Below are 20,044 nucleotides of genomic sequence, written 5' to 3'. Positions count from 1 at the left end.
CGAAGGCCGCGCTTTCCGTCCTTTCTTTTTGCTGCGCAGAACGTCTGGTTTAACGCAGAATGCCACATGCGTATGACTGCTATACGGCCTCATTGTTTAATGGAGCAAGGACGAATGGCCCATGGGAAGCCATGAAGGCGTCTCTTCACCTTACAAGACCAGATTGATTAGTAACTAGCTTCCTTATCATATTTCCGCTGTTGTGTGCGCTTTAGGGCCGGTTATGCCTCAATCAACTCCCTCCCCTTCCCACCCATTTCTTTCTTCTCTGCCTTTTCCCGATGAAGCATGGCGGAAACCATATGCTGTTTGCAAAGAAGGATCAAGAACCCTGACTGATACAATCTGCCGTCAAAGGCGTAATGAGCAGTGCCACCGACTTGAGGGGGTGAAGGGTCAGTTAGTGGGAATTTGATTGTTTAGATCTACAGTTGGATTGATTTGGGTTTACTTGGATCTACTCCGGTCGGTGAAATATAAAGCCCACACTCTTTTGTTTTTCTGTGTCTTACACCCATCGTAGTACTCATGCACATACTCTTATCTTTACCGCAGCATACAACGCACGAGCCCATGGCGTCCACCTCGGTCGTCTCCTCTCCAGTCACTCAGCTCACAAGTAAAATTCAGTGGAACACAATTGTAGGCATTATACTTGGCCTAGGTACGCGACCCGATCCAGCCGCACATTCCACAGTCTAATATATCCCTCCTCCTCCTTAGTCTGTTTCTTGTCTATGATATTTTTCCTGCACCGCGTACAACAGACAGGGATGGGGCTCACCTGGATTCTCCGTGTATTCAGTACGTCCCTTGCACATGGTGGAACTATGGTCTGCTCAGCGATGACATGATGTTCCAGGACCGTTCCGTGATCTGGCGTCTCTCCGGCCGCCTGCAGCTCAATCTGTTACGAGGCGCAGGCGCAGGCGCCAGAGACGTGGTACCTGGGTTGACACGCTCCCTGTGACCCTAAGGCCAACGTTCGAACCCAGTCCCCCTCCATATGCCATGGCCGATCCACGCCCTTCCGTCTTCCTCGAAGACGCTCAGCGTGGGGTGACAACCAGCCGAACGTAAATGCTCGGTGCTAGACTTGATTTCTTCATTTTAAATGGCGCGCTGTTAATGTCCCTTACAGGTACGTGAATACCGTCAGAGCTTTGCGCTATTAACGCGTTTTATTCTAGGCACTGGATTTGATCTTTATCGTAGTGGAAGAACAAGTATTTTATTAGCGACAGCCCTTCTTTCGCAGAACTCGTGTTGTACGCTGTAGATCACAGCCTCATGGAAAGGTTCCATTTTTGCAGTAGTGTGTTCTGAAGACTCGTTATTGAGGCACGTTCTGATTGAATGAGATTCCCCTCGGAACAGAGCACAGCAACGTCTCCAAAGTCTGGCACTGGGCGCCTCTTGGCCCTTTAACCCTACCGAATCCCGCTCCCCCTTTACATTAATATTTCTTATGCCCTCTCGGTCCATCATTCATTTTTTTTTTTTTTTCAGACATAGCCTTCATGGCTGGCACGCCCCAGGTTCATTACCTATAGACTTTTAGCTTCTCTTCTTCTTCGGCCGTTTATGTCCTCATATATGAACAGAATGATATATACTCCCAACTATCCTTATCTACATAACTGAGATTTTTCAAGTCGTTACTTTACCCCATGAGAAAATGTACCAGCTGATTTTTGACGGAAAATGACAGTAAAATTCGTAAATTGAGTTTTGAATTGAGTATACAACATTGCACATACATAGAAAGCAGGTCGACCGTCGTGGTTATATTATTATTATCACTGTATTTTACCCTGTATATCATGCATCTAAACTGAGGACTGCGCGACATTGTCATGTTTTTTTCAGCGGAGACATATCTGGACCGACGCGGACTTATTTCATCTCGGAATCAAAAACATAGCGATGAGATCACGCCTCGTGGTGGCAACCACTCCCAGTGGCACCTCTCCTGAGAGCGCTCAGTAAGTGCAAGTAAATTCAGACTGCGGCAATGAGTGTGGAGCCTTGTAGACGCCGCATCACAGTCTTCAGGGCGTCGTCATCCAAGGTAAAGATGGTCGCTAGCACTCCTGACACGCTGCTCAATAATCAGGGATACGTGCTTTTGTCATTCACTTCCACGACAGGAGCGACGACGACACCTGTCTCGCTTACCGCAGGCCTGGCCATTCCACGTTTTCGCCATAACCGTTCATTACGGGGCTATCGACGTTTGCCTTGGGCTTAGCGCTATTTCAGGACCTCACGAGACTCCAGTTCGAGGCTATATGGCTGAGGGAGCGGTTGGCGTTCTCAGGCCAAGCTGTGTACTTACGAAAGGGCCGAAATGTGATAAAACGAGGCTATGTGTTATCCTCTACTTCTGGGACTATCTTATACTTATCGTGAAAATCCGGCTAATCACGTTCACGTAGGTACTTAAGCTATGTCCGGTTCCGCTACAAGTCTGACTAAACCCCCACTCTTATAGCATCATCCCTCTTCCCCACACGCCTTACCTTCTTTCTTTACGACCACGCTGGCCACTCTCCACGGAGGCTCACACTAAACGTTCAGCAAAGAAAAGCGTACCATGTCGAGTACTATGGCTTCCGCGCCCACTTCGTCTCCAAGCGGTGGGACTTCACCCTCAGCGAACGCTCTCCCCGGATGGGGTACCGTGCTCATCACCATAGCCGTCTTTCGTGCGTTACCAATGGCTACATTTGCAGTGTGATCATCGTGCTAACCGAAAATTTTTGCACTGTCCAGTGGCGGTTGTGATTTTCCTCGGTGTCACCCTGCATGCTGCCGGTTGCCTCCGGCGTTGCTCGGACAGGAGCTACCTTTTACCTCTGCGTGTGCCCCAGATGAGCCAGCGAAATGACTCCCTGCCTACTTTGTACTTTGAGCCCGCAGTGTCGGTAGATAGTCTATCATCCACCGTGCCCTATATACAACCTCCACCCCCAGCCTACATCAATCCTCCGAGATACTCCATAATGAAGGACCCAGAAACAGCGACGCTAGGCGGTTGCGTGCATAGGGTGGATATAGGAAGACTGCAAGGAATTGAGAGTGCGAGAACAGGGGCAACAGAGACAGGTTCGTATTTATCCATCACCTCTCTCGTTTCGACCAACAATGAGCTCATTTTACCTGTTCATGAAGAAGAGGAGATTTGTTAACCCCCTCTCAAGATCACACACGTCCAAAACACGCGATTAAATCGCCTTGTTCGCATTTTTTCCCTTTCCTGTTACCTTTATATCCTCGGCATTCGCCAGCACTTTTAGTGTTTCCATGCTCCTACTTGGCAGCTTAGCTCCAACGAAATGCTATACCGATCTAGGTAACTGAATGCCAATCCGGCATTCACATTACGTTAAAGGGTATGTATGTTATACATGTTGCGCATACTTACGTGCGAGTGTATGCATCACCCATTCATTCACTATCACCATCACCATCATCATTTCTTGGATCTCTTTTTCATCTCGCATCGCATCAAGTATTGTAGTACTCATGTATTCCCTCATCTTCTTGCACTATCACCCTCATGAACCCGTAGCTTTACCCTGTACTAATGTGTAATAAGAGTGGCGAGGCGATATATGTAATGCGTGTACAATGTACAATAGTAGCACTAATAGCTAGTACTTGTACTTGTACCGAATAAAAAGCCTACCACTTGTTCTCCATTATGTTTTTCGTATCATATTCGAGTTGTCCGGGGACATGAACTTGTGCCATGAAATGTTCAATTGAACGTTTGTATGTGTACACCCAGAGTATAAGCAAAATAAATGTAAGATAGTCTCATAAAAAGTCGGTATCACCCGAGTGCGAGTGTGCAGAAAATACGGGTGAAGCGAGCGGCATGCACAAAACGCGAGTAACTTTACGACAAGTAAAATTAGAACTAGAACGTCCACGATCGAAACAAGAAGAAAAAAGCTTGGAAAAAAGCCAGACGACATATGCATGACAACGCCGCGGAAAATGGAAATAGAAAGTCCGACTGTATGTAGTAGATCCGAAACGGACAGACAGTAGATGGATTGTGTCAAACTTGAGTACGGACGAAATCTTAAGCGCTATTCATGGAGAGCTGGATTGGGCATGATGCGTCTGTTACTTGAGTGGACGCTCCGTGCGCTGAGGGAAGGCCAGCGATGTACATCTTTAGTACGAGGATGAAGCTGATACCTAGTGATGGTATATGACACGTTAGCGGCTCATAATGGGGGAAATAGGGGAAGAAGTGAGAGCGCACCTGGACGAGTGCCGCTGGGATACAACCCGGGATTTTTACATGCGTTGTACCAGTTGTTCCCTGAGCCGCTCGATAGATTAATATTTCTCGGCTACAGACTAGAAGCACACTTACATGTGGGATCAGAAGTGTTTGTAGCGACGTACGAAAAGTTGAGCGGGATCTGGATCTTTGAAAACGTTTTCGCAGAAAGAGTGGTGTGTCCGAAGTTTCCGGACGCCACTTGCAGGTTCGAGGTGGTATCGTAGATTTCGGCGGAGATGCTGTTGAAGGTAAGAGGAAGGATGTTGCTTGTTGTGTCTACTTCGAGGTCGGCAAGAGCGGGGAAAGAGAAATTGGCTGGCGAGCGGGAAAATTGGGATGGGATGGAGGCGTTGAAGGAGCCAGTGGCACTATCCAGAGGTGTGGTACTGTTGAATGAAAATCCAGGTACACGTGGGATAGTGATGGCTAGAAGTATGACAATGCTGTGAGAAGCGGTGAGATCAGGGTGCGGTGGATATGATAAGATGAAGATACTGACATGACTACCCAAGCAAAGACGAAGAAAACAAGAAATTTCTTCGTGAACCACTTTCCACAGAGACCGGTATCACCACGGTTCCATGCTTTCCAGAAGGCCCTGCGTTTATCATATTTTTTCTCCCGCTTTCCAGCCTGTGTCATGTCCTTCATTTCGGAGAGGTTCCATTCCGGCCCCAGGGCTGGGACGGTCACGAGTTCTACGGGAGTGCGCGTGCTCGATGCATCGTCTGTTTTGGCTTGAGGGATGGAAGGGGGAGGGGGTAATTGTTGGTACCTGTATTAACCTCGTTAAGCAAAGTATCTAGCGGTGTCGTGCAAAGCCCTCACCCCGCATCTGTATGACCCAGTCCAAACGCTGTGCTGTATCTAGGCCCAGCATTGTTGAAATCAGCGTAGACGTCCCACGCCTCGTCATTTCTCCTCGCCTCTTCTTCCTCATCACGCCCACCCTTGACCGGCTCTATTCTGCCAGCATCGAGAAAGGACATGTGGTTGTATCCTGCAGAGTTGCCATTGATGGTGTCATTGTTGAATCTAGACTGACGGTCTGCGTAGAAAGACGAAGACGAGTCCACTCTGGGACGGCTTTGGGCGGGCTGGGGCGCATAGTGGGGCAGAGGAGAGCTGTAGTCGTTGTTGAGGGCATCGACAGAGCTTCTTCTCCCTCCATAGAACGACGACACGGCTGATTTCCTATCAGAATCCATTTAAGACCTATTTACCTGAATAATGACCCTAGCACGGGCGTAAGGAATGTGAAGAAGAGAAAAGGGCTTGACTTGGGCTGAGCTCGCCGTCGATGGGAACCACGAGCAATTTGGACACGGTGTGGGCCACGTGCACCGGGTCCAAATGGGGAAGCATCACGTGGGACTCTCAGCCACTCGTTGCATCTCCGCCCGGATTATTCCGTGCAGATGGGACCCGAGTTCGAGCTTGCACAACACCGACAAGCGTCGCAGTCGATTTTCTTTACTCCTCAGTCATTCCCTTTGCTTTACCCCCATTACAACCAGGAAATAATAATGTCTGATTTCTGTCCTGTATACGCGCCCTTCTTTGGTGCCATGGTGTGTTTTTTTTGTTTCTTCAGACGGCTTTATTTTGCAAACTGAGAGAAACGCGTTGCTCCGCAGGGTTGCACCTGTGCCATTGTCTTTACTTGTGAGTTCAGATTCAGTTTTGAGCACCACTTAGGTTGAACCACTAAATATCTTCGTCTTTCTACAGCCATAGGAGCGAGGTGTGTTTAAATACTATAATATGCTCGCCATTTACTCACTTTACGACCGTCGATACGCCTTTTTGACGACGTTGTTGTAACTGTAAAGTTATGGTACCGCTAAATCAGGTGTTGGTATCTCAGCGATGGGTGTCCTACGACCTGACTTGATGATGAGGTGTGTTGTACCTGTTATCATGGCTGGTATCATAGCTGTGAGTTTTTCAGTTGAGAGCGCAGACTTTCTCTCGCTCTCCGTTTTATTTCGTTGGCGTTTTGTGCTTATGTGTCTTCTTGTAGATCTACGGTCTCGTCGTCTCTGTCCTCATTTCGAGTTCGCGTAAGTATTCCGCAAGCGCTCGTTCCTGTTACTCTTATTGAGACTCAATATTTGACTATTACAGTTGAATCCACAATGCCCCTCGCCAAAGGTTTCATTGATCTCGGTGCTGGTCTCTCCGTCGGTCTCGCAGGTCTCGCTGCCGGTTTTGCTATTGGTATTGTGGGTGATGCTGGTGTGAGAGGAACTGCGCAACAGCCACGACTTTTCGTTGGAATGGTGCGTCCACACAGAATGTGACCCGTACATCATCTAACGCTTTATAGATTTTGATCCTCATTTTCGCCGAAGTGCTTGGTCTCTACGGTATGCGCCTACTCTATGCGCCATGCGGATGATTCTGAGCTTGTACTTTTTGCTAGGTTTGATTGTCGCCCTTATCATGCACACGAAGGCCGGTGAAATTTCGAATGCCATCGTACGTAAAATTTTGTCCCGACGTCCCATTTTGTTTTTAACGACCTTCGTTTCGCAGTGCTTCTGAAGTGTTACCCAGTGGTAGGATGATGAACTGAGGAGTACTTCACATGATCTAGCAACTCTGTCACCTACCTGATAATGCTAGGGTATTACCATTTTCTTTCATCCGTGCAAGGTTCTGTTCCCGTATATTTCTGCATAATTGTAAGAAGATGTGAATAATATACCAATCGCCATATTCCACGTCACAGTGGTGTTTGAAGTGCTTGAGAAATACTAAGTTTAGTAATGCTCTGCAAGGCTACTGTTTACGGCGAGCTGATATCTTTGTGCCTGGACGGTGCAGCCTGATAGCCTATGTCTTTTCATTTCTTGCTTTATGCTATCTGACAGCTAAAGCTACGTTTTACGACCAAAAGCACGATGGTCTCCTTTACTCTCCTTCCAAGCACACTTATCGCTTTATTACTAGCCCTGCCAGCATTCTCTGCACCGACGACACCCAATGACCCATTCCACGCCATTGCAATCCTTGCCCCCCGCCAACCAGAGCCTCCAGTGTGCTGTCTGAAGCCTCTGCAGACATTGGAGCCAGTCGAGGACGACGTTCTGCTCTCGTTCGAGGAATGGAAGACTAAGCAGTTTCAGATGCAGCAGGCGCAGGCACGGGCAGACACTGCGAACCGGTCGGCGGCGCACTCGTCTGCGCACAGTGCTGCTCGTGCAGACGCGCAACGACGAGGAGAGAAGGCGCCGTCGGACGACGGTGCCGCTGTCTTAGCGTCGTCGTCCTCACCGTCCTCGTCGGGTGCAACGGTGCCAGAGCATGGTCAGGCATCATATCACCCCGACGACCTCCTACCACCTCACTTCCGCGTGCCCCTCACCGACAGATTCAACTATGCCAACCTCGACTGCTCAGCACGCGTGCACACCGCGCACCGCAGCGCAAAGTCTCCGTCCTCGATCCTGTCGTCGAAGAAGGACAGGTATATGCTGAGTCCGTGTGCGGCATCTGCGAGGAAGAAGGAGAAGCAGTTTGTGGTGGTAGAGTTGTGTGAGGATATACGGATTGATACGGTGCAGCTTGCGAATTTTGAGTTTTTCAGTGGGGTGTTCAAGGATTTTAGTGTTAGCGTCGCAAAGACGTATACCACAAATGACGATGGGTGGACATTGGCGGGGACGTATAAGGCGAAGAACGTCCGGGGCGTTCAGGTTCGTTTTATATTACGATACATCTTTTATGAGACAAAAAGATCATAGATTTACTGAGACATCTACGTTCACAGTCCTTCCATCCACCCACTTCTCTACGTGATTTCTATCGGTACATTCGCATTGATTTCCACTCGCATTATAGTAACGAGTACTACTGCCCTGTTTCTCTCCTTCGGGTGTATGGTCTCACTCACCTCGAGGAGTGGAAATGGGACAGGTGGGAAGCGGAGAGCAGAGCCAAGCTTGAGGAATCTATTCTGGCCTCTACGCCCGTCGAAGTAGTCGAAGCGCCGGTACCGACAGAAAAACCTACGATGGATACCCCAGAGCCCGTTACTAGTGTGCCTATCCATACCATAGTCCACCCCTCTCCCTCTACGCAAGTTGAGCGGGAAGAACTAGACAACTTCATGGATACTCTTGAATCGCGAGAGGTCGCGCAGGGTGATTCTGTCAAGCCAGAACCTCCTTCGGCCCCACACGCTTCTGACGACGGCATCGCATACGACGGGGGAAAGCAACACTCGCACTCGCACTCACACTCTTCCACCTCTTCCGTCGCGCGGAAGATTAACAGTTCGACGACGAACATCGTGGGTCACGGAAAACCCTCGACCGCCTCTCCCGTCGCGACAGATTCAGCGGACGTCCCTCCTCTCCCCGAGACGTCCGTCCTCGCCTCGTTAAATGCCGATATCCAACAAGTCCATGCAAGCCATGGCCACGAGACGGCAGAGCACCGCCCATCATCATCATCTTCACTCCCTTCGCCAGATTCGATCGCGAACACTCTAACGCACGCATCCGTCATACTCTCCTCTGTGTCTTCCTCTTCAATAACATCCGTGGAGATATCGCCGCCGCTGGCGACTCAGTCGCTTGACGGAGGAGGGTCGTCATCGGGTGTTAGAGTCGTTTCGTCCGGGAGCGGTGCGATCCACGATAATACCTCTTCCTCTCCCCACACCTCTATCTCTTCCTCCGTCCCTCCCCCTCCGTCCTCACATGTTCTCCCCCCCATCTCACCCCCGCCGATGACGACAGGCGGCGGAGAATCGATCTATAGGACGATCATGAACCGCCTCACAGCTCTGGAAGCTAATCATACTCTTTACGCGTTGTATGTCGAAGAGCAGACTACGGGGGTGAGGGAGATGTTGCGAAGACTTGGGGAAGATGTGGGGCGGTTGGAGGGGTTGGTGAGTTAGTTGTATTCGTATTCATATCTTTTTGGGAGGATTGCGACCCCTTTGCATTCGCGTCCGCATTTACAGTCGCGTCGTTTTTATCACTTTTTATTTTTATGCTATTTTTATTCATTTTTGCGCGGCCAATAAATTCGTGATCATCTTAAGACTGACGCGCTTTCCTGCTTTCTTTCGTAGGGAAAAATGCAAGCTCAGATGTATCAGCGCACCGTTCATGAATGGGAGAGGCAAAGGCGGAGACTGGAGATTGAACATGGGGAGCTCATGTCCCGCGTCAACTACCTCGCAGACGAGGTACGTTCCCCATATACGTAAATGATATCTTCAACCTCACATATATCCTTAGGTCATACTCGAAAAACGCCTCGGCATCGCCCAACTCTGCCTCCTTCTCGCCGTCCTCATCTTCATGGGTCTTACCCGGGGCTCTCGCGGCGAGCCTTTCATCTTAGACCATGGGCCTGCGCTCTTGAACAGGTCGGTGAGGGAGTGGGGAAGGGGGAAGTTTGCGTTGAATTTGGGTGGATTCAAAAGTCGGAGTCCAACGCCCGTGCCGGGTGGGAGGGGAAAAGGTGAGGATCATGTTTACAAATACTCTACAAGTGATAGTGATATGTTCATGCTAACCACTATCACAAGACATCCGATTGGATTTTCCTACCCAGCGAGGTCCAGAGCCTGGAAGGGTGAAGCGTGAAGAGGCGACAGCGTCGATGTCGACGGCGAAGTTGGGAGACGTACTCGTCGATAAGGGATCTACGCCCAAAGGCAGGAAACGTTCCAGGACGCCATCCTCTCTCCACACCCCAACAAGGCTACACCACCATCGTCCATGGACACCCACCGGAGGTGGAGGGGGCACACACACGCACATTCGTCCACGCATTACGCGCACAAACTCGCACGGCGCGTCGTCGCTCGGGATTGTTGGGGGACCTGGTGGGTCTGGTGGGCTTGGGCATGTGGCACCGCGCTCAGCGAAGCGGTGGGCGAGGACGGCGCATTTGCATGAGGTAAAGATGGATAGGGATAAGGGGAAGAATGCTGAGGGTGTTGGGAGGTATGTTGGGGAGAATGTACGTGAGGATGGGGGGATGGGTGGTGTCTTTCTGGGCGCTGGCGGTACGGAGAACCAACCACACCCTCACCACCATCATCATCAAGTGAAAAAAGTCGAATTGGGACTGGATACTGGGAAGATGGTGAGGGGCAAGGCAAAGCCTCCGCGTATCGTAACAGAGGACCTGAGGAGGCCTCTGTCGCCTGTTGACCTGACGAGACGAAGGGTTGTAGAGACTGGTGCGCGTGCGGGTGTGGAGGAGGGTATGGGTGATGATGGGTGGGTTGATACGGATATGGAAGGATCGGATATGGATCTGGGTGGTGTTGGAGGTTGATGAAACGTTGATGATGAAGAAGAAAGGAAAAGAAAGAAAGGCGGTGTTTGGTTTTCGCGTGCGAGTGCGAGTGCATGGTGGATGTGGATGTGGATGTGGATATCATGATCAGAAGCTTTGTTCTCGACATGCATTGGAAGTTTGGAACGCATTTATTTTTCTTGTGCCTCTCGCACTGCATCTATTCCTGCAGCTCTCATTTTTTCATTTGTCATTTTGTCATTAGCACTTTCACGTTCATATACCTGTACATCTAATCATATCGTGATAACAAGCGTGATATCCAAAAATTCATTTTTTATTATCTCATTGGGCAGGTCACAACACTGCCACCAACGATGTTGATTATATCTGTTCACTTGTCGTCCTCCCACACTCGAACTCTGGTCTCAACAAAAAATATGACATGAATTTCCCAAGGGTTCAAAACTTTCACCAATGATTCACGCCAGTTCTATCAAATGGTCACGCCACGCTCCTTGTTTCGCTGATGACTCGGACTCCTACCCCTCCAACTCGAAAGTCCTGTATTGGTTAGGTCCGGACGTTGAAGTTATGTGTATGAGGCAACTGCTCCAAGATTCGAAGGCAAAGTGAGCTCAATTGCTTACTCCCCACACGTTACATCTTTGTAGTCGTGAACGTTTTGCTGGCCGCGACAACTACACTAGCAAACGCGTTTATTCTCTCGACGATACTAAAGTTGATGGATTACCGTGGCCTTTCTATCTTCTCCCTAATTCTCACACTCAACCATACATGTTGCAAGGGGCCTTAAACGAGTTTCTGTGACACATGTCTTGATGTTAGACCTGATTATGCCTGTACCACGATTCGTGCGTATCTGTGTTTCTATTTCCGTGTTCATTTATTGGTCCTATTCACATTTGTTGAACAGCTGTCCCTATCTATAAATTACCAGCCGATTGCATTGCATTTTTCGAATTCATAATGACAGGTTCTAATTTTAGTTCTAATCTACTCGAGGAGCAACATCCTGCCTCACTGGCAAACTCGAAAGGAATCTTAGACCTTGACTTGTAAGTACAGTCAGTTGGCAAACATCGTACCATCTTATTTGGAACAGGAAGGATCTTATAATTAAGGTCGCTGTGAATTATGTCAATTTTTGCTCGAGGCACCGCCTGTACTATGCAACTGATCAATCCAGTGCTACTCAAAATGCCACTCGACTCACAACAGAAGTCGTGAAAACTATTTGAACCTTTCGTGTTAGTTGACCTTGTTAAGCTCTGCCGGTTCTCTTTTCATACATGCTGGTGGTGCTATCCTCTAGGCAATTCTTATTACGTCTCCCTGTTTATTGCTGAAAGGACCTGATGTGGAACATAGCTCTTTCTATCTAGCCGCTCAAGTAGGTTTGAACTAATCCGGTGTTCTAAGCAGTTCTGATACCTGAGTATAGTGCATAGCTTTTACGATGACATTCATTCCCGTGCAATACTCCAACTTATTCCCAGGCCTATTGCGTTAAGCTTCGCGAACAACACATCGGGAAGTAGCAGCTCCTAACTGCTGGTATTGCATTGCATTGACATGTTCTAATTGTTATATGATGTAGGCGATTCGGACCCCCTGGGATCACATGCTCACAAGTTTCTTCAGGACCCACATCCCCTGCTCTAAATTTGGAGATCAATGTGCACTTGCGTCAAGAACATCCTGTAAAGTGGTGAGATGAGAACCTCAATGCCTACCTAAAAATTTGCATTGACATTATGTGTCTGAAGACCAATCCATCCTCTGCGATCGCACACTGAAATTTGGCCTTACAGCACGCACGCCATGTAGATCTGAAGCGGTGTTCATGCTCAGTTGTGCACTGACGTCATCGCTAATGGAAAGATCCGTGTAATTCTTCGATAGATTTTGATTGCAGCTTTTCTTTGGTAGCGCTTACCTTCCTCAGCATGATGATATAAAGAAGAAAGCATCGCAGCAGGAGCTCCTCGCGGTCCATGATGGCCTCAGTAATCGATTCATCGTTTACCATCTCAAAGAGCGTGGTGTCCACTAATCACGTTTTTTCTGCTTTTGCACTCATCGGCTTCGTTCTACTCAGTGTCCTTCTGCCGCTCCATATAAAAGGTAATTTGTCATGCACTTGAATGCTTCTCCATCAAAGTGAATGGTGCTGACGTCTTGATATAGCAAGAAATATCGGTACATGCGCACTCGTTATATGGATAGGCTTGCTTTGCTTGAATGGATTCGTAAACTCAATCGTATGGAACCATAATGTCACCGATTGGGCACCTGTGTGGTGTGATATATGTCCGTGCATCTTGGCTTAAGTACTTGTGTTTTTTTCTTATATTTCTTTCACAGCTTCTCGTTTGGTGATTGGCGGGAGAATTGGTGTGCAGTTAGCGTGCTTGTGCATTGCTCGTCATTTGTACCTAGTAACAAGAAACATAAACACTAGCCAGCTTAGTCAAGTCAGGGTACGTTTTGCAGTGCTATCGCCCACTGATCAATTTCTTATCGTCTACGAGCAGCCTTGGAGAGCCATTGTATGTGACTTTCTTTTGGTTATAGGAGTTCCAACATTGTTCATGGTCATATGTAGGTCTCCCACAATGTGTTACCTGTACATGCTTATGCTTATTTGATCTTAGCCTATATTGTTCAAGTTTTGCGCTTTGTCATTTACGAGGAGATAGGCTGCTATTTTGCGTTAGACAACACGCAGCCCAGTTACCCGTTGCGGTTGATATGGCCGTTCTTAGTGTCCCTTAATGTTGTTGTCTACTTAGGTAAGTATCCAGTAGCTCTCTTGTACCCACTCAAAATAATATAACTCCAGGCGTTACTATCCGCACATTGATACAGCGGAGAGCCGGATTCACAAAACTCATCCAACATGATGAACACTTTTTCCAACTGTTGACACTGGCCGTTGTGATAGTCACTTGCACATTTCCGTACAGTCTATGGGTAATTGTAGCGGATGCAACTGGAACTGGAAATCCAGTTTCTCCCTGGTCTGGGTGGGATAATCTACATGGCGATATCCCACATGTTGTCAAAGTTCCAGCTGTTGAGTGGCAAGCGACAATACCTGTGCAGGTGGCTGCTTTACAGTTCGAGCGATGGGTTCATGTGATGTACGCCATCATGGCCTTTTCTTTTTTTGGTTTCACAACAGAAGCAAAGAAGAGCTACCGTGCTGTATTGGGCTTCCTTACTAGCTCCTTCGGTACTTTGGCGATCTACATAGGTCGAAGTAAGGAGTGCGTATCACGTTTCTCGTTTTCCTGCCAATTCCACTGGTCGTGACATATTTCCTCTCTTGATCACGCCTCATCTAGTCGCCCTATACTCGCGTATGCTCGCCAAGCACCAGGCTATCTTCTATTTCCACATACAGCATCAGCTGTCGAGAGTCTGCAACGTACATCGCGTAACTCAAGCTCACTTGAACTGTCCGACCATGGAGTCTAATTCGGGCGTAGTACGTACCGAGACTACCCAGGCAACGACGGCGATGCACAGCATATGCACTTCGAGATGTCGATATTCGAACATCCTGCGCCTGTATTGGGCATCGTATCTGTCTTACGTTGCCATCCACCCGATCCAAACCCGGTTTAACGCATCTTTACATGTTCCTTAACATTGTGTAGATTGTCTGGAATTGCAGCTCAAGTTGCCGCCTTCTCGATACCGGAGCTAAGCTCATGATCTAGTTTTATCACATTTCGATATTGCTGTTTACTTACCACAGAGTAAATGTGCCGTGTACCGTATGCTATGTAGTACCCAAAACCTGTAACAACATACCGCCCAATTGCAACCAGCAGTTGATCACACTGTACAATACAAGCATATGACCCATTTCGAATCAGTCTTTTGAAGTTTCTGCATGCACGTACATGGTTGACCCTTACCCTCAAATGACCTGATGCTTTCTTACTCCAGCGTATGACCGAGCAGAAGATGCTCTTAACGCCCTTGGCTACGACTGCAAAACACGAAGGCTCGACGGCAACTTCTTTTCCGTAGGTACAACGTCGTTCGAAAAGTACATATGCTCATGCAAGGACGAGCGCAAAAATCAGCAAGGAGGGACATGGATCCAGGATATACCTACTGTACTGCCCTCGCGTACAGCCAAGAGCGAAGCTAGTCAGTCGCAAATCCAGACGGTGGAGACTGGAGAGGAGGCTATGCGGCGTCAGAAAAGCGAAGAGGATGAGCGCAGGATGGAAAGTATGACAGAAGTGGAGATTGCGTAGGAGGTGAATGACGTTGTGGTTCTTGTGGAACGATTTGGCGCTCGCGTTTGTGATTCACTAAGGTTAGAGGACGAAGGTCACAGACCCGCCCCCCCCCCCCCCCCGAAAAACGCACCGAAGTTGCATCAATAAAGTTGGAAGCAAAAGCACTACTGGTTCACTCAAAAACTCAAGAACAGTGATTGATTCCGTCTACCACCAAACCTAATATTCAACGGGCGAAAAGTCTTGAAGTTATCGGTACTTTCGAGAGTACATCGCCTATCTCATTCCCGAATTGGACACAGGGTTTGGCAATTAACTTGCAGAGCCACATCTATACTTGATCGAAACTTGATCACACGCAGCACACGTCAATGAATCGGCTCCCGGCTTACCCATTCGCTCTCCCAGATCCAGGTAGCTATCCAGGTGCGTCAAATGGAGACATCGTCCCCCTTGGTACTTCGGAAGAAACATCACGTGTGATATCCGAATCAACTTAGCTACTATCCGATTCGAGGGAGAGAACAGCGAGCTTTGAAGCACGGAATCCTGATATCAATATGGAAGTCAGTCCCGAAGAAGTTCTCTGTATCTAGCCTCTCAAGTAGGTTTGAACCATACAACCTGGAGTTCTTAGCTACTGATATCTACATATAGTGCATAACTTTTACGATGATAATCATACTAATACTCCAACTTACTCCCAGGCCTATCTTGTGCTGAGTGGACATCAAGTGGTAACCTCAATGTTTACCAACGATCTGACGTTGACGGTGTCTGTAACACCCCTATGCGATGGTACACTGGATGTATGGTCTTAGGGTGCGCCACATCTAAACCGAGGCTCATGCTCAGTTGTGCGCTGAAAGCATCTCTAGTGCAAAGATCCGTCTGATTCTCCAATACATCTTGATTGTAGCGGTCCTTTTCGTAGAGCTTGCCTTCCTCCTCAGCGAGATGATATAAAGAAGGAAGCATCGCAGCAAGAGTTCCACGGTAGTCCATCCTCACTTCAGTGATCAACTCATAGCTTACCATCTCAAAGAGCATGGTGTCCACCAATCATGTTTTTACCGGGTTTGCATTCATCGGCTTCGTTCTACTCAGTGTCCTTCTGCCGCTCCATATAAAAGGTAATTTGTCATGCACTTGAATGCTTTTCTATCAAAGTCAATGGTGCTGATGTCTTGAAAAAGCAAGAAATATCGGTACATGCGCTCTCGTCATATGGATAGGCTTGCTTTGCTTGAATGGATTCGTAAACTCAATCATTTGGGATCATAATGTCACCGATTGGGCACCTGTGTGGTGTGACATATGTACGAACATCTTGGCTTAAGTACTTGCGTTTTTTCTAAAATTTCTTTGACAGCATCTCATTTGATGATAGGTGGGGAATTGGTGCGCATTCAACGGGTTTATGCATTGCTCGTTATTTGTATTTTGTCACAAGAAACATAACCACGAACCGGCCCAGTCAAATCAGGGTATGTTTTACAGTGCTGTCCCCCACTGATCAACTTCTTATCGTCTACGAGCAGCATTGGAGAGCCATTGCATGTGACCTGTTTCTAGTTATAGGAGTCCCAACGCTGTACATGGTCTCATGTAGGTCTCTTATTATGTGTTGTCCGCCAGCTTATGCTTATTTTATCTCAGATTAAATTATTCAAAATTCGCGCTACATAATTCTCGAAGAGATAGGCTGTTATTATGCAATATACGACACGCAGCCCTTTTTCCCGTTAATTGTGATATGGCCGTTCATAGTGTCTCTTATCCTTCTTGTCTACTTAGGTAAGTATTCATTGGTTGCCTTGCACCCGCTGAAATCATGTAGGTTCCTCCTATAATTCACATTTTAGTGTCTCAACATGATTGTATGGAACAAACTGAAGCTCTTTATCAACGTTCATTTTTCCGACTATTGGCACTAGCCGTTGTGATAGTCACATGCACATTCCCGTACAGTCTGGTAGTAATTATAGTGGATGCAACTGCAGCTCCAGTTGTTCCTTGGCCTGGGTGGGATTACCTGCATGCAGATTTTTCTTTTGTTCCAAAGATTCCAGCTACTGAGTGGCAAACAATGCCTGCGCAAGTCGTTGCTGTACAGTCCGCGCGATGGAGTTTTGTGATGTACGCCATTATCGTTTTTTCTTTTTTTGGTTTCACGACAGAAGCAAAGAAGAGCTACCGTGCTGTGGCAGGCTTTCTTACTAGCTGCTTTAGTATCTTCGCGGTCTTCAAAGGTCGAAGAATGAGGTATGTACCATGTTTCTAGTTTGCCCACCAACTCCACTGATCATGGCATATTTTCACTCTCAAACATGTCCTATCCAGGCAACAACGTTTTCTTGATCGTCGCATATCCGTACACACTCCCAAAATATCAAAGCGTCATCCACATACAGTATCAACTTTCGACAGTCTGCAAAGTACATCACGCCACTCATGCTCACCTGAACTGTCCGATCCGCAAATGGGATCTAATCTGGGCCTACGTACCGATACTACAGACTCTCCGGAGGACGACGGAGGTGCACAGTATGCGCACTTCGAGATGTCGGTACTCGAGCATCCTGAACCCGTAATGGACATTGTATCCGTTTTACGTCGCCACCCATCCGATACAAACCCGGTTTGACACGTCTTCGCATATTCCTCAACATGGCGTGGACTGCCTGGAAATGCAGTTCAAGTGATCGCCTTTCTTGATAATAGACCTAAGCTCGTGTTTGGGTTTTATCACCTTGTAAAATTACTGCTTATTTACTGCGGAGTAAAATGTGCCGTCTACAGCTATAACAACGTACCGCCCAACCAGTCGACCAAATTGGCGCAATAGAATCATGTGACCCATTTTGAGCCAGTGAAACTTTTGCATGTAGTACTGAGTTGACCCTTACCCATCGCTTTTTCATGCCAGTGTATAACCGTCATTCGATAGGCTCTGCAAGATGCTTCTAACGCCCTCGGCTACGACTCCAAAATTCGAAGGCTCGAGGGCAGCCACATCGTTCGAAAGGCACACATGCTCCCGCAAGAAAGAGCGCTACAAATCGGCAAGGATAGAGGATGCCATGCGGCGGCAAATCAACGAAGAGAATGGGCGCGGGATGACAAGTATGACAGAAGAGGAGATAGAGACGGAGAGAAAAGACATTGTGGAACGATTTGGCACTGGCGTTGGTGATTTACTCAAGACTGTCGAGGAGGCTATGGAACGAAGGTTGCAGGGGCAGCTTCAAGGCTTTTCGCCCTTTGAATCATTAAGTTTGGTGATGCACGGCATTATTTTAAAGCAGCATTCTTGACTGAATCAGTAGAATCAGTAGCGCTTGCCATACCTAAATTTATCGATACAACTTCGATGGGCTCCTCGCAAACACCCTCTATACGATATTAAGGGTACGTCATTTATTTCACACTGGAATTGGATGGCACTTTTGACGACTATCTACAGAGCCACATGCTATACTCTTGAGTCACTTGACAAGCAGCATTCGTCCACCCAGCAGGAGTCGTCGGTTAAGCCTCTTACCCATTCTCTCTCTCTCCTCCATCCCCAGATCCAGATACGTCAAATGGACATTATCTCGCTTGGTACCTGGAAAGGAAGATACTGACTTAGCTACCATCCGATTCGAGGGAGAGAATGGTGAGTTTTGAAGCACGGGATCCCAATATTGATATAGAAGTTGATCCCGAAGAAGTTCTCTGTATCTAGCCCGCTCAAGTAGGTTTGAACCATATTATACGGTGTTCTCAGCTATTGATATCTACATATAGTTTTCAGCTTTTACGATAATAAACATACCCGTGTAATACGCCAACTTACGCCTAGGTCTGTCTTGCGCTACGCTTCGTGAGCATCCTCAATGTTTAGCAATGATCTTACATTGGCGGTGTCTGTAACGCCCCGCTGCGATGATACACTGAAATATGGTCTTAGGGTACGCAACATAGATCTAAACCGGGGATTATGTTCAGTTGTGCGCTGAAAATATCTCTACTCCAAAGATCCATCTGATTCTCCCCTGGATCTTGATTGTAGCTGTCCTTTCGTATAGCTTGCGTTCCTCAGCTAGGTGATGTTGATATAAGAAGGAAGCATCACAGCAAGAGTTCCACACAGTCCATCCTCACTTCAGTGATCAACTCATAACTTACCATCTCAAAGAGCATGGTGTCCACCAATCATGTTTTTTCTGGGTTTGCATTCATCGGCTTCGTTCTACTCAGTGTCCTCCTGCCTCTCCATATAAAAGGTGATTTGTCATCCACTTGGAAATTTCTCCGCCGAAGTCAATGGTGCTGACAGCGCTGACACCTTGATAAAGCAAAAAATATCGGTACATCTGCCCTCATTATATGGATAGGCTTGCTTTGCTTGAATGGATTCATAAACTCAATTGTTTGGGATCACAATGTCACTAATTGGGCACCTGTGTGGTGTGATATATGTATGTGCACCTTGGTTTTAGTACTTGTGTTTTTTCTAAAATTTCTTTTGATAGCATCTCGTTTGATGCTAGGCGGGGGAATTGGTGTGCAGTCAGCGTGCTTATGCATTGCTCATTATTTGTATTTTGTCACAAGAAACATAACCACAAACCGGCCCAGTCAAATCAGGGTACGTTTTACAGTGCTGTCTACCACTGATCGACGACTTATCGTCGATGAGCAGCCTTGGAGAGCCATTGCATGTGACCTTTTTTTGGTCATAGGAGTTCCAACACTGTACATAGTCGTATGTAGGTCTTTTGCAGTGTGTTATCCGCAAGCTTATGCTGATTTTATCTCAGCTTATATTTTTCAAAGTAACCGCTTTGTGATGTTCGAGGAGATAGGGTGCTATTATGCGATATACAACACGCAGCCCATTTTACCGTTACTTTTGATATGGCCGTTGATAGTGTCTCTTATCCTTCTTGTCTACTTAGGTAAGCATTTAGTGGCCCCCCTGTACCCACTCAAAATGATATAACTCCAGGTGTTACTATTCGCACGTTGATACAACGGGGAGCAGGATTAAAAAAACTCGTTCAACGTGATGAACCATTTTGCCGACTATTGGCACTGGCCCTTGTGATAGTCACCTGCACACTCCCGCACAGTCTGTGGGAAATTATACTGCAATTGAAATTCCAGTTGTTCCTTGGCCTGGGTAGGATTATGTGCATGC

General features: G+C 47.5%; 13 protein-coding genes across 13 annotated transcripts; 11 read left to right on the top strand and 2 right to left on the bottom strand.

The window, feature by feature from the left end:
* Positions 1 to 573: 573 nt before the first annotated feature.
* On the top strand, positions 574 to 1,080 carry SERLADRAFT_438847 (uncharacterized protein; the record flags this gene model as incomplete). The annotated part of the gene is made up of 3 exons (XM_007319234.1): positions 574 to 664; positions 724 to 804; positions 863 to 1,080. 3 exons carry the CDS (start codon positions 574 to 576, stop codon positions 1,078 to 1,080), a joined length of 390 nt encoding a protein of 129 aa, XP_007319296.1.
* A 1,752-nt stretch (positions 1,081 to 2,832) lies between these two features.
* SERLADRAFT_469557 (uncharacterized protein) lies at positions 2,833 to 3,229 on the top strand (the record flags this gene model as incomplete). The annotated part of the gene is made up of 2 exons (XM_007319233.1): positions 2,833 to 3,108; positions 3,175 to 3,229. 2 exons carry the CDS (start codon positions 2,874 to 2,876, stop codon positions 3,189 to 3,191), a joined length of 252 nt encoding a protein of 83 aa, XP_007319295.1.
* A 504-nt stretch (positions 3,230 to 3,733) lies between these two features.
* Positions 3,734 to 5,596, bottom strand: SERLADRAFT_469556 (uncharacterized protein; the record flags this gene model as incomplete). Its single annotated transcript, XM_007319232.1, has 5 exons — positions 3,734 to 4,212; positions 4,280 to 4,339; positions 4,394 to 4,746; positions 4,803 to 5,078; positions 5,132 to 5,596. 5 exons carry the CDS (start codon positions 5,509 to 5,511, stop codon positions 4,094 to 4,096), a joined length of 1,188 nt encoding a protein of 395 aa, XP_007319294.1.
* A 153-nt stretch (positions 5,597 to 5,749) lies between these two features.
* SERLADRAFT_391616 (uncharacterized protein) lies at positions 5,750 to 7,048 on the top strand (the record flags this gene model as incomplete). The annotated part of the gene is made up of 9 exons (XM_007319231.1): positions 5,750 to 5,874; positions 5,941 to 5,968; positions 6,035 to 6,047; positions 6,136 to 6,241; positions 6,327 to 6,366; positions 6,431 to 6,585; positions 6,633 to 6,672; positions 6,729 to 6,784; positions 6,842 to 7,048. The coding sequence occupies 9 exons, from the start codon at positions 5,830 to 5,832 to the stop codon at positions 6,848 to 6,850; spliced, it is 492 nt and encodes a 163-aa protein (XP_007319293.1).
* An 82-nt stretch (positions 7,049 to 7,130) lies between these two features.
* Positions 7,131 to 10,910, top strand: SERLADRAFT_449900 (uncharacterized protein; the record flags this gene model as incomplete). Its single annotated transcript, XM_007319230.1, has 5 exons — positions 7,131 to 8,004; positions 8,079 to 9,206; positions 9,393 to 9,509; positions 9,562 to 9,765; positions 9,881 to 10,910. 5 exons carry the CDS (start codon positions 7,210 to 7,212, stop codon positions 10,610 to 10,612), a joined length of 2,976 nt encoding a protein of 991 aa, XP_007319292.1.
* Positions 10,911 to 11,430: 520 nt separating this feature from the next.
* On the top strand, positions 11,431 to 12,096 carry SERLADRAFT_469546 (uncharacterized protein; the record flags this gene model as incomplete). Its single annotated transcript, XM_007319229.1, has 5 exons — positions 11,431 to 11,452; positions 11,511 to 11,652; positions 11,700 to 11,844; positions 11,910 to 11,987; positions 12,047 to 12,096. 3 exons carry the CDS (start codon positions 11,431 to 11,433, stop codon positions 11,833 to 11,835), a joined length of 300 nt encoding a protein of 99 aa, XP_007319291.1.
* A 498-nt stretch (positions 12,097 to 12,594) lies between these two features.
* On the top strand, positions 12,595 to 13,912 carry SERLADRAFT_349863 (uncharacterized protein; the record flags this gene model as incomplete). The annotated part of the gene is made up of 6 exons (XM_007319228.1): positions 12,595 to 12,721; positions 12,785 to 12,907; positions 12,962 to 13,077; positions 13,132 to 13,198; positions 13,252 to 13,389; positions 13,440 to 13,912. The coding sequence occupies 6 exons, from the start codon at positions 12,595 to 12,597 to the stop codon at positions 13,910 to 13,912; spliced, it is 1,044 nt and encodes a 347-aa protein (XP_007319290.1).
* Positions 13,913 to 13,949: 37 nt separating this feature from the next.
* Positions 13,950 to 14,473, bottom strand: SERLADRAFT_469544 (uncharacterized protein; the record flags this gene model as incomplete). The annotated part of the gene is made up of 2 exons (XM_007319227.1): positions 13,950 to 14,056; positions 14,092 to 14,473. A coding segment is annotated over one exon (196 nt), but the record flags the coding sequence as incomplete, so codon positions are not given.
* An 83-nt stretch (positions 14,474 to 14,556) lies between these two features.
* On the top strand, positions 14,557 to 14,871 carry SERLADRAFT_391600 (uncharacterized protein; the record flags this gene model as incomplete). Its single annotated transcript, XM_007319226.1, has 1 exon — positions 14,557 to 14,871. A coding segment is annotated over one exon (315 nt), but the record flags the coding sequence as incomplete, so codon positions are not given.
* A 324-nt stretch (positions 14,872 to 15,195) lies between these two features.
* SERLADRAFT_469534 (uncharacterized protein) lies at positions 15,196 to 16,795 on the top strand (the record flags this gene model as incomplete). Its single annotated transcript, XM_007319225.1, has 9 exons — positions 15,196 to 15,460; positions 15,514 to 15,678; positions 15,735 to 15,852; positions 15,902 to 15,989; positions 16,053 to 16,195; positions 16,247 to 16,343; positions 16,398 to 16,464; positions 16,516 to 16,653; positions 16,722 to 16,795. The coding sequence occupies 4 exons, from the start codon at positions 15,652 to 15,654 to the stop codon at positions 16,138 to 16,140; spliced, it is 321 nt and encodes a 106-aa protein (XP_007319287.1).
* A 150-nt stretch (positions 16,796 to 16,945) lies between these two features.
* On the top strand, positions 16,946 to 17,503 carry SERLADRAFT_438841 (uncharacterized protein; the record flags this gene model as incomplete). The annotated part of the gene is made up of 2 exons (XM_007319224.1): positions 16,946 to 17,121; positions 17,200 to 17,503. 2 exons carry the CDS (start codon positions 16,946 to 16,948, stop codon positions 17,501 to 17,503), a joined length of 480 nt encoding a protein of 159 aa, XP_007319286.1.
* Positions 17,504 to 17,965: 462 nt separating this feature from the next.
* SERLADRAFT_391588 (uncharacterized protein) lies at positions 17,966 to 18,916 on the top strand (the record flags this gene model as incomplete). Its single annotated transcript, XM_007319223.1, has 5 exons — positions 17,966 to 18,137; positions 18,195 to 18,267; positions 18,323 to 18,517; positions 18,573 to 18,595; positions 18,649 to 18,916. The coding sequence occupies 4 exons, from the start codon at positions 17,985 to 17,987 to the stop codon at positions 18,584 to 18,586; spliced, it is 435 nt and encodes a 144-aa protein (XP_007319285.1).
* Positions 18,917 to 19,210: 294 nt separating this feature from the next.
* SERLADRAFT_349538 (uncharacterized protein) lies at positions 19,211 to 19,846 on the top strand (the record flags this gene model as incomplete). Its single annotated transcript, XM_007319222.1, has 4 exons — positions 19,211 to 19,322; positions 19,377 to 19,496; positions 19,557 to 19,613; positions 19,665 to 19,846. Coding segments are annotated over 4 exons (471 nt in total), but the record flags the coding sequence as incomplete, so codon positions are not given.
* Positions 19,847 to 20,044: the final 198 nt, after the last annotated feature.

The sequence above is a fragment of the Serpula lacrymans genome (assembly GCF_000218685.1).
Source record: "Serpula lacrymans var. lacrymans S7.9 unplaced genomic scaffold SERLAscaffold_8, whole genome shotgun sequence".
Lineage (NCBI taxonomy): Eukaryota > Fungi > Basidiomycota > Agaricomycetes > Boletales > Serpulaceae > Serpula > Serpula lacrymans.
This window is presented reverse-complemented; position numbering and strand designations above follow the sequence as displayed.